The sequence below is a fragment of the Tursiops truncatus genome, chromosome 9 (genome assembly GCF_011762595.2).
Source record: "Tursiops truncatus isolate mTurTru1 chromosome 9, mTurTru1.mat.Y, whole genome shotgun sequence".
Classification (NCBI taxonomy): domain Eukaryota; kingdom Metazoa; phylum Chordata; class Mammalia; order Artiodactyla; family Delphinidae; genus Tursiops; species Tursiops truncatus.
In genome coordinates, this window is record NC_047042.1 from 15878695 (window position 1) to 15890979 (window position 12285).

The following is a 12285-nucleotide window of genomic DNA, read 5'->3' on the forward strand; positions in this document are numbered from 1 at the left end:
CCAACAAGAAGCATGCACACTACACCAAAGAGTAGCCCCTGCTGGCCTCAACTACAGAAAGCCTGTGTGCAGCAACAAAGACCCAATGCAGCCAAAAATAAATAAATAAATAAGAAAGAAAGGTATCATTATTAAAAAAGTAATAAATAAAGTAAAATAAGTAAGCTACAAGGATATATTGTACAGCACAGGGAATATAACCAATATTTTATAATAACTTTAAAAGGAGTATAATCTATAGAAATTTTGAATCACTATATGATATACATGAAACTAATATAATATTGTAAATCAACTATACCCCAATTAAAAAAAAAGTACTGGAACACTTAAATTTAGCCTTTTTTTTTTATTTAATAGTTTGTTCGGAAGTGACACATCAGAATAGCTTAAAAGGCAACATTACTTTTCATAAAAAATATGTGCAAATATTTCCAAGTATACATGATTTGATTTTTTTCACTTTTCATATACAATAGTGGAATTTTATCCTCAAGGTTAAAAACATAACAAAAGCTTTAATTTCAAGTAAAATTTCCATTGACGATATAGAATTAAAAGTCTGTTTACTATTCACAAAATGCATGAAAGAGAAAGTATTACTAGAGTGTGCTCGGGGAAACAAGTCAAAGACTGTGGTCTTATACAGCCACAAATGGACCCAAGATTTTACAAAACTCTAGCCTTTAAAATGTAACTTTGATATTTCCTTCAACTAATTAAAAAAAAGAAAAGAGCAGTGCGTATTTCCTCTATTGAACAGAGGTATTCATCCATTTTCTGCAAGACTATTATATTCACTCTTTAGAGATATGATTTGTTGCCATTATAGGCAGGTATTACTATAAAAATGAGATAACATTATAATCCTGGTTATGCTGTACCAAACATAGGGAGAAATCTGTTCCACATCTATTAAAGACAGTATAACCCATGAGCATAAAAGACTGCAACTCACTGAAATTCTGCAACTCACTGCAGACTCACTGAAATTCTGGTATGTAGTATGGGGATGGAGGGAGGAAAATAATGCTTTTAGTCAACCAATTTGATATGATCACTAATGATATTCCTGCAGAAGTAGATAGAGACTTTATTTCTGATAGTATTTAAGAAGAAAAGCAGAGATAAGACATGCTGCCTTTAGACAGCCAAACACATTTGGGAATTTCACACATCTGTGCCAAAGGTGCAATATCATTCTCTGTCAACTTAAGACATTGCCTCAGTTGAGGACCTGAGTATTTTTCTCTAGAAGTACAACTTCATTCACTCCAGCGTGAAATACATGGGACTAGTCCACAGGACCAAAGCCTAAATATTATATACAATGCCTAGAAAATTGTTGGCACTCAGAAAAGGTTAAGTAAAAAATATTTTGGGGCTTAACACATGGATTTTTAAAAGCATATACTTTCAATGTGTGTATTCCAAACCAACATTTTTCCTTTGATATTGAGTTCATTTAGAATGTTTTGTCTCAATCAGTATATATATGTATATATATACATGTGTATATATATACATACATATATAAGCAGTTCACTTTTTAGATGTTTTTTGGAAGGTATTTAGAATTCAGTTAAAGATCACTTCACATAATGCTAAATTTTTAAAGAAAAACATAAACTTGTTTTAATCACCATGGTCTTATAAACAAAATTGATTTTTGTTCAAAATAACACAAATTTTATGTTAGATTTTAAATAGACCATACTTAAATATACTCTACACAATGACCATTTCTATAAACTAAGATAAATTAAAACTGCATTTTTCAACTAAAGATAGTACCATATGTTTTACTAGATCTTATTTGTGATCCTTGATTATTATATCAAAAAGTGACTTCTATAAACCACAGTAATCTTATCACTTCACTTCTCTGAGTCAGTGTTTCTAAAATGTATCAGCCCAATTCTATAGCTTTTAAGTGAACCATTTCCTTTATTCTGAATTCTGGTTACATATCTGGTCACATATAGTAATACTACATTACTAAGTACTAACCAAATTTGCATTCTTAAAACCTTTTTTTGATGCATTTACCAAAGGGAGTTTTTAAAGGCATTTATTGTTAAGTACATTAATAATTATATTTCAACTTTTACTCACTGTGATCAGTTTAGCTCATGGGTATCAAGGTCAGTCAGAAATAAATTTTTCTATAGGATAAACATTCCTGCCTCACCTGCCTGCCCACAGAGGCTGTGTTGGGTGACACTTGCCCCAGCTGCACAGAGGTACACGTGTACCTACATGAATATTGTCAGCAGATCTGTCGTGGAGAACAGCAGCATAATATCCTCAGATCCTGGACATTGCTAAATTTTTTTCTTCACCATTTTGCACATTTTAGAAGTAAGCTACTCATTTTATAAATAAAGCCTAGAAACAACCTTAGTGCTTTTCTTTCAGTGGTTAAGAGGTTAAAAGAAAAATCAAAGATTTAAAAACATCTAATGGAAAAGAATGAGTGTTTCAAGCTTGAAGAAAATAGTCAATGCAGAAAATACTTGCATAGAATTACGTGGTGGGTAAAATTTGCCTTGCAGTCCTTGCTTATAGCGACCTCCTGATCCCAGTTTCAGGAAGCAAGTCTTCGCATAGCCTGTGGAGGCAAAGGGGAAACAGTGTTGATGCAACTGAATTCTCCTTAAGTCTACCTTAACTTTTTTGCAAATATGTTTGTGTAGTGTTGGTTGCTTACATTTACTTAGGTGTATAGCATCACAATAAAAGTAGAGTAAAAACTTAATTTTGTACCTCATCATACTTTAATTGGATGTATTTTAAAAACAATAATTACTATTTCTTGAGTACTTACTATGTACAAGACACTGTTTTATTCCTGCACATGTACCCGTTAATGGTCGCAACTCTGTGAGGTATTATTATTTCTATTTTACAGGAAGAAACTAAAATGAAGACAGGATAAGTAAATTGCCCTAAGCTACCCAGCTGGTAAGTTGCAGAATCAGGGCCAGCACTCAAGTCTGTTTGTTCTAAAGCCCAGGCCCTGAAAACCACTCTAACTCTTTCCCTATCTACAGGAACCCTACCTGAATGATGCTTTTATGTGACATCAAAAATACTTCTAGGGCTTCCCTGGTGGCGCAGTGGTTGTGAGTCTGCCTGCCGATGCAGGGGACACGGGTTCGTGCGCCGGTGTGGGAAGATCCCACATGCCGCGGAGCGGCTGGGCCCGTGAGCCATGGCCGCTGAGCCTGTGCAACCGGAGCCTGTGCTCCGCAACGGGAGAGGCCACAGCAGTGAGAGGCCCGCGTACCGCAAAAAAAAAAAAAAAAAAAAAAAAAAAACCTTCTATATAGTGTGGCAACTTCTTAAGTTCCAGTTTTGATATATGAGTTTTCACTCAACTCAGTTGGCCCTACATCCATAGTCATAAACTACTAAAGCTGGAAGGACTTCACAGCTCAGTAATGAAATTCCTGGCCTCACCAAGCTGATGGACTAAAATGTGGAACCCCTGATTTTCACTCTACTTAGTGTATTTCTTCCACAAAAATCTTCTCTGCCTGTCATCCTCACTGCCTGATTTTATCATTGGGGTTTGAGTGTTATTCTTTTCAACATTTTTATCAGGACCTGGAATACAGCAAACAAGTCCTGCTTATCCAGATTTGCATATGGCGCCCAGTGGGGTTACATAGTTAATATGCTGGATGATAGATTTACTATTCAAAACAATGTCAATAAACTGGAACCAGGAAGCTGTAATCTAGCAGAAGAATGTGTAGTTCTGCATTAGGGCCAAAACCAATTATATAAATATAAATGAGGAGCCCAGCTAGACTACAGTTCATGTGAAAATGCCCAAGTCTTTAGTTGACCCCTGCTCAGTAAAAGCAAAGATTTTGATGTAGCTATTATGAAAATAAACCCATTCTTAAGTTGCAGTAATGTAAATATCTTGATGAAATCAAGGTAGGTCATAGTTGACCCCATCTGGGGTTTTATGTCCCCTTCTTGACCAGGGAAGGATTAACAAATTTCATGTCTATGAGGAAGAGTAAAGGGAACTGGAGGAGTCTCTCCCAGGATAGAGCCTGTTGGAAACATGAAAGCTGCTCTCAAATATTTAAGGACTGTGCAGAGAAGGCAACCAAAAGGACTTCAGTCCACTGGATGATTATTAGAGAAAGGGTGTATCCAGTTTGTAAGCACAGCTAACACTTGGAGACTTCAACTATGTAGCAAACTCCCTTTGCTGCTAGTTGGCAATGTCTAGAAATGTTCACACGAAAGCTGAGGCAACATCCTTAAGGATGGGGTAGGAGAGATTTCTGCATGGCCAAGAATGTGGGGCTAACTGATTTCTAGACATCTTTCAACTTTAAAATTCTTTGATCTTCTTTTGTTGGTCCAATTTTACTGAGTGATGGAGCCACAAAGTTCGGTCAGATACTGTAAGTTTCAGTCAAGTTTCCTAGAAGAGTCTGATGCCCAATGGCAACAGAGATACACAGAATCAGTCTCTTTTTTAAGCTGTCATCAGTCAGATGAAGAAAAGTCATGAGGTTCCTACTGCTCACATTCTATTTCTGAAGCTTATGAAACTCCTGGTTTAAAAATTTCCTCCATTCACCTTTCTCCTATCTCACTGGCCTTGGGTCTCTGGAAAAGAGGGTATGTGGAGGCTTAGGTATAAAATCAGGACCAATGTGTTGTCTGCTTCCAGTTGCTGATCACGCCTGTATGCCTGGGACAAAAGGTCCCCTCAGGTACTATGTCTTCAAGGGAGAACCCTTGTTTCCCATTTTCCCCTTTCTATCAAGCCATCCTCTTGGTACTTCTAAAAAATTCTTTTCCCTGAATAGTTTTTATCAAATAGTTTTAACTCTACAAGTATTATTCTATTTAATCCAAATTATTTTCTTGGAATGAACAGAATGATCATACCTCATCTTGGACATCAAGTCCTTCTTCAATCAGCTCTGCTTCCATTAATTCAAGAGGATCTTTACAGTCTTGGATGAGGGTGATCTTGACAAAGAGAACACGGAGAATATTTATTGGAGGTGTAATAGCATTAACCCACCTGATACTTCACTGAAAACGATTTAAAGCTTTGCTGGTGCCTCTCATTTATAATCTACATACTTCAAAATCCTTTTCCACTTTCTTGTCCTTTTATATTTCCCACTTAGAATTCTCCCTATACCATTTTTTTCCCATTCAAGTGTGAACTAGTATAGTTCTCCACTGTCTAACCTCCTTTGCAGCTTTCTTCCCCAACCTCTGAAGTGTATGCCTCTTAACAAGTCACCCTGTCTGCCTAAATGATTCAGCAGTCAATGGGAGTTTTCTTTCAATGGCCAAGCGAAGCGCACTGGGTACAGCATTGAGCATGCAATGAATGCCCAGTGAAGGGCTCCTGAGTGATGGCCATAAACAGTCTCAAGTTGAATTGGATGGGAATTAATGTTATTGGAGATGGAAACCAACATCTATGAACCAAGTAGTTGTTCAGGAAAGTTCTGCTTTTTAGCCGTAGTATGTAATTTAATCTTCCACACAGAGGAAACCAGTAACAATCTGGACTTTGTCGTATGCATAAAGGGTATTCCCAAAGCCACTCTAAATGTGTATCAAGGCAAGAGTGACATTTCAGAGGGCTTTTTAGCTACTTTTAATCTCACAAATAAATAACCCAGTTCTTGTTATATGATCTTGCTTTGTTGTTACTTGTGGGTTAGGAACTTTAAGTTAGATTTTTTTTAAAAAGTTTTATGAGTTTTCAAAGCTGAGCATCTTGCACGTAGCGCCTTTTTTTTTTTGTATTTAAGATCCACATCTTGGTATTTAGGACTAGTATATTCTCTAGCAGCATTCAGCAGAACAATCTTTCCACTAACAATAGATAAAAAGCATAATGTATTATTGTTTTCCAAATTAGTTTCACTTCAAATATTAACTTCCTATCTACAGTAAGAATCTGCTTATCCCACTCTTAGAAAAAAGGGAAAGCAATTTAAAATATAGTTGTCGGGCTTCCCTGGTGGTGCAGTGGTTGAGAGTCCGCCTGCCGATGCAGGGCACACGGGTTCGTGCCCCGGTCCGGGAAGATCCCACATGCCGCGGAGCGGCTGGGCCCGTGAGCCATGGCCGCCGAGCCTGCGCGTCTGGAGCCTGTGCTCCGCAATGGGAGAGGCCACAGCAGTGAGAGGCCTGCGTACCGCAACAAAAATAAATTAAAAAAAATATATATATAATTGTCTGTGTCACCAGAATAATTATTATTGCTGTTATTTTTATAGGCATTTGTTTTAGTTTCCCAAATTCACAGTGAGAAGGTCCATGAGAGATGAGGTTCTTGTACCAGGCAGTAGGCCAAGCCCAATGACCCACATCAGAATGCTCAACTCTCCTGGGTATTTTACAGGAGAAATGACAAAATAAGGAGGCCTGTGGAAAATCGGGGTCTATCCTGTTTTGTGAGGAATAAACTCTGGGCTGATTCATGGCTTTCATTTTTTTTTTTTCTTTTCTTTTTCAAAAATCACTTACGACCTAACGGATCCTATTTAAAGACACTGCTAGGGAATTCCCTGGTGGTCCAGTGGTTAGGACTCCACACTTCCACTGCAGGGGCCACGGGTTTGATCCCTGGTCAGGGAACTAAGATCCTGCAAGTCGTGCAGTGCAGCCAAAAAAAAAAATATATATATATATATATATAGATATATAGATATATAGATATATAGATATATAGATACAGATATAGATAATCAAGAGTTTCCAGACTGCTGAGAATTTAAATGGCATTTAAAAAAATTTTTATTTATTTTTGGCTGCATTGGGTCTTCCTTGCTGTGCACGGGCTTTCTCTAGTTGCGGCAAATGTGGGCTACACTTCGTTGCGGTGGGCAGGCTTCTCATTGTGGTGGCTTCTCTTGTTGTGGAGCATGGGCTCTAGGCGGGTGAGTTTCAGTAGTTGTGGCATGCAGGCTCAGTAGTTGTGGCTCGCAGGCTTTAGAGCACAGGCTCAGTAGTTGTGGCGCATGGGCTTAGTTGCTCCGTGACATGTGGAATCTTCCCGGATCAGGGCTCGAACCCATGTCCCCTTCATTGGCAGGTGGATTCTTAACCACTGTGCCACCAGGAAAGCCCTAAATTGCATTTTATACACAAATCACAGAAGATCAAAGATTCGGTGGCTATATTCTAAAAAGTCACTACGGCTAATGCCTACTTTTATTAGTAAACCCACACATTATAGAACTAATTGTACTAGCTAATACCAGGTGTTTTCCTATAAACTCTCACATTTAGTCTTCATATATACCTAGCAAGGTAAATGTTTTTACTCCTATTTTACTAATGAGAAAACTAAGGCTCTGAAAAGTTAAGGAGATGCCTTAAAATCCCACCAGGCTGGGATTCAAACCTAGATTTGTGGAATTTTTGCCATTTACAGAAATCCTGGTAGTTTAGGAAAGATACATATGTAGAAAGATTCACTGTTTACCGTTTCTAAAATGGAATCTTGAACCTCTTGGGATTTCACCTGGTTCTGGAGATGGAGGACAGCATCGTGGACAGTCAAAAAGAATATGTCCTTTCTGATGTTATCATTAAAGAAACCACATTTCTCCAGCTTTTCTATCACATGATCTTCAAAAGAAAGAGATAATGTTTAGTTAGTCTCTAGGAAAAGCTATTTTTATAACATCAACCCGTTCTAAGTCTTTGTACCTCCTCCTTTTAATTCTTTTTTCTCATTTCCAAAATGTGATCCTGCTCTAGACAGAGTTTCTTTTCCAGTAGCACATGGAATGCTGATACCATAACTGGTTGTAGTAAATGGTGGTGTTTCCCAGCCACGTCCCTTTTTCCCGTCCTCCAGCTGCTATGAGTCTGGCTGGTGTTCACAGCTGTGCCCTTCTCTGGAGAACTTTCTTTGGCCAGTGGGAGCTGTCTCACCTGAGAAAGCCTGGGAGGTTACACCCCCTCCCTCGGGTGGCCTGCAGCCACGGACTGATTGATCAGGAGGTAAAAGGGCCGGCCAGCCCCCTTCCCCTCAAGGAAGGATAACCATCTGGTGCTTTTCTTGTTGTGTGTTCCCTGTGAAGTCAGACTAAGTAGATTCTGAAGCCATGTCTTTGTCTTCTCCCACTGCCCTATCCTGTTCCCCTCACTCCTTCATAAATTTTCCACTGTACTCTCTCAATAAATCACTTATGCAAGAATCCTTATCTCAGGCTCTGCTTCTAGAGAACTCAGCCTAAGCACTAGTATTTTCCTACACACGCTTGTACATAGACAGACACAGACTCATACCCTGGAAGTTCCTCTAGTTCTATGGGGTCTAAGTCATCTCTAGCTCTGCTCTCCCCATGACAGTTTTTCTTCATTGATCCTGCATTGCTGTCAGGACGTAGGTTTCCATGCATTACCAGCTCTGTGGCACAAACTGGAAGTAATTTTTCTAGGTTCAAAAAGGCCTTCAGAGTGATTATTTAATGGGTAGAGTTTCTGTTTGTGGCAATGAAATTTTTGAAAATAGATAGCTGTGATAAACTTTGGGGCACATGTATCTTTTTGAATTAGTGTTTTCGTTTTTTTCCAGATATATACCCAGGAGTAGAATTGTTGGATCCTATGGTACTTCTATTTTTAGTTTTTTGAGAAACCTGCATACTGTTTTCCACAGTGGCTGCACCAATTTACATTCCCACCAACAATGTACAAGGGGGCCCTTTTCTCCACATCCTTACCAACATTTTTAATTGTAGACTTTTTAATGATAGAAATTCTGACAGATGTGAGGTGGTATCTCATTGTTGTTTTGATTTGCATTTCTCTAATAATTAGCAATGTTGAGCATCTTTTCATGTGCCTGTTAGCCATCTGTATGTCTTCTTTTGAAAAATGTCTGTTCAGGTCTTTTGCCCACTTTTTTATTGGGTTGTTTGGTTTTTTGATATTGAGTTCTATGAGCTGTCTGTATTTTTTTTCAAATCTTTTTTTTATTGAAGTATAGTTGATTTACAATGTTGTTTTAATTTCTGCTGTAAAGTGATTCAGTTATACATATATATACATTCTTTTTTTATATTCTTTTCCGTTATGGTTTATCACAGAATATTGAATATAGTTCCCTGTGCTATATAGTAGGATCTTGTTGTTTATCCATTCTATATGTAATAGTTTGCATCTGTTAATCCCAAACTCCTAATCCCAAGCCTCCCTCCCCCACCCCCTCTCCCCCTTGGCAACCACAAGACTGCTTTCTATGTCTGTGAGTCTGTTTCTGTTTTGTAGATAGGTTCATTTGTGTCATATTTTAGATTCTGCATATAAGTGATATTATATGGTATTTATCTTTCTCTTTCTGACTTACTTCAATTAGTATGATAATCTGTAAGTCTATCCGTGTTGCTGCAAATGGCATTATTTCATTCTTTTTCATGGCTGAGTAGTATTTCATTGAATATATGTACCACATCTTCTTTATCCATTCATCTGTAAATGGACATTTAGGTTGTTTCCATATCTTGGCTATTGTGAATAGTGTTGCTATGAACATAGGGGTGCATGTATCTTTTTGAATTATAGTTTTGTCCAGATATATGCCCAGGAGTGGGATTGCTGGGTCATATGGCAACTCTAGTTTTTTGAGGAACCTCCATACAGTTTTCCATAGTGGCTGCACCAACTTACATTCTCACCAACAGTGTAGGAGGGTTCCTTTTTTTCCACAGCCTCTCCAGCATTTTTTATTTGTAGCTTTCTGTATATTTTGGATATTAACCCCTTGTCAGTCACATCATTTGCAAATATTTTCTCCCATTTGGTAGGTTGCCTTTTCATTTTGTTGATGGTTTCCTTTGTTGTGCAAAAGCTTTTAAGGTTAATTAGGTCCTATTTTATTTACAATAGCATGGAAGAAACCCAAGTGCCCGTCAACAGATGATTAGATTAAGATGTGTCATACACATCAGTGTAAAGCAACTATAGTCCAATAAAAAAAAAAAAATGTGGCATATATGAAATGAAATATAACTCAGCCATAAAAAAGAATGAAATTCTGCCCTGCAGCAACATGAATGGACCTAGGGAATATTATATTTAGTGAAATAAGTCAGACAGAGAAAGACAAATGCTTTATGATATCACTTGTATGTGGAAACTTAAAAAAATGCAAATGAATGTATACGCAAAACAGAAACAGACCCACAGATATAGAAAACAAACTTGTGGTTACCAAAAGGGAGGGGAAAGGGAGGAGGGACAAATTAGAGGTATGAGGTTAATAGATCAACCTATTTCATACAAGCTACTATGTGTAAAATAGATAAGCAACAAGGACATACTGTATAGCAAAGGGAATTATAGCCATTATCTTGTAATAACCTGTTATGGAGTATAATCGGCAAAAATACTAAATCACTAGGCTATATACCTGAAACTAATAAAATGTTGTAAATTAACTAAACTTCAATTAAAAAAAAATTTTGGGGCTTCCCTGGTGGTGCAGTGGTTGAGAGTCCGCCTGCCAATGCAGGGGACACGAGTTCGTGCCCCAGTCTGGGAGGATCCCACATGCCACGGGGCGGCTGGGCCCGTGAGCCATGGCTGCTGGGCCTGCACGTCCAGAGCCTGTGCTCCGCGATGGGAGAGGCCACAACAGTGAGAGGCCCGTGTACTGCCAAAAAAAAAAAAGAAGAAGAAGAAGAAAAAGAAAATTTTTTAAAACTCAAAAATTAACAACAACAACAAAAAATGTGCAGTAAATGTAAAATACACGCTGGATCTCAAAGATGTGAACAGGAGCAAACAGTGCAAAATATCTCAGTAATAAATTTTATACTGACCAAAAAAAAAAAAAAAAGGAAAGAAAGAAAAGATAGTTGTGATGATTGCACAACATGGTGAATTACTTAATGCCACTGAATTGTACACTTGAATGTGACTAAAATGGCAAATTTTATGTTATACATCTTTTACCACAATTAAAATTGTTTTTGAAAACAAGGCCTTTGGACATCATGTACTCACATTCCAAGGTAGGAGAAAGGGCTTAAGGGAAAGTCTTATAGATAGATATGTACGTATATGCATTTACCTTGAAGTGATGCAAAGTACACATTTACATCAATTCTTTGGAATTCTTTGACAATCTAAAAATTTAAAAAGGAGAATTTGTAACAATGAGTAACTTTATCTGCCCATAATTCAGTAGCATTCAATTACTTGCTCGGGAGAAACTTCCAACACTTTCACGGTGAATCAGGAGTTTGAAGCAAGTTCATTATTAGAAATTGGAAAACCATAGAGGTTTTCAACATACAGTGATGATGATTAGGATGAAAAGACCATATCTCAATAGGTGGCAACATCCAGCGCTCAACAGCACTGGATAGCACAGAAGTGCTCCATAAATACTTGTGGAAGGAAAGAAAGAAAGGAGTACAGGAGGCTTCCTAATGCAGCCTCTGCTGGTTAGAAAGAAGAGTATGAGTTTATATCTTTGAGTGGAAGCGATACGGGTGTGGATTTGTGGCCGCCAGATGCCAAATGTAAAAACTGACCTCTGTACTTTGACTGTGGCAGTGTCAATATTCTGATTGTGATTTTGTACTATAGTTTTGCAAGACGTTAGCACTGAAAGAAACTCAGTAAGGGATAGAGAGGATCTCTCTGTGTTATTTCTTACAGCTTCATGGGGATCTACAGTTATCTCAAAATGAAAAGTTTAAAAGAATCAAGACACAAGACCTATGGACAATAATAAAACAGAACTTGAAGTTTCTGGGGAAAAAAGATCAAGACCTCTATGCAAGTATAAAGTTTGGAGTTTTCAAAATTGTCATTATAGCATTTGAAAGCAACTATTTGTTAGGTGCAGAAAATATTCTGGCATTAAATATCTTGACTTTTCCTCAAAGTAATTCATTAAACCCTTTGGTCAACACAATCTACGGTGGATCTGAGCCAATGCCTAGAGTGAAATGCACAAAGAAGAACAAGAGTGTGTTCTCAAATGAGCTAATAACCAGGTCTGCTAAGAGACCTGGAATAGAACATATCAGCATATTCTCGCACTCTTGTCAATCACTCTTCTACCTGACCTGCCTAGTACCCACACCCTGGAATAATTTCCTCCCCTTGCAGAGGTACCAAGAAGCCTCAGCTAAGCTAAACCTCAGTTGAGGGTAGTTTGATATTATTATACCTGATTGTTGCTCCCTTGAACCTGCCTACTTTTCTGCCAAATCCTCTTGATACCTACCTTCCTGAAGCTTCACCTAAACTTGA

At 37.9% G+C, this 12285-nt stretch overlaps 1 protein-coding gene across 1 annotated transcript in view; it reads right to left on the minus strand.

Moving 5' to 3' along the window:
- Window positions 1–329: 329 nt before the first annotated feature.
- Window positions 330–12285, minus strand: part of SLC26A4 (solute carrier family 26 member 4) — a 53022-nt gene continuing 41066 nt past the window's right edge. The window contains exons 18-21 of the mRNA XM_033862889.1: window positions 11093–11147; window positions 7493–7638; window positions 4924–5007; window positions 330–2611 (exon numbers count right to left, since the gene is read on the minus strand). Coding sequence (XP_033718780.1) covers window positions 2588–2611; window positions 4924–5007; window positions 7493–7638; window positions 11093–11147 — 309 coding nt within the window. The 3' untranslated portion in view covers window positions 330–2587. The remainder of the gene's footprint in view (window positions 2612–4923; window positions 5008–7492; window positions 7639–11092; window positions 11148–12285) is intronic.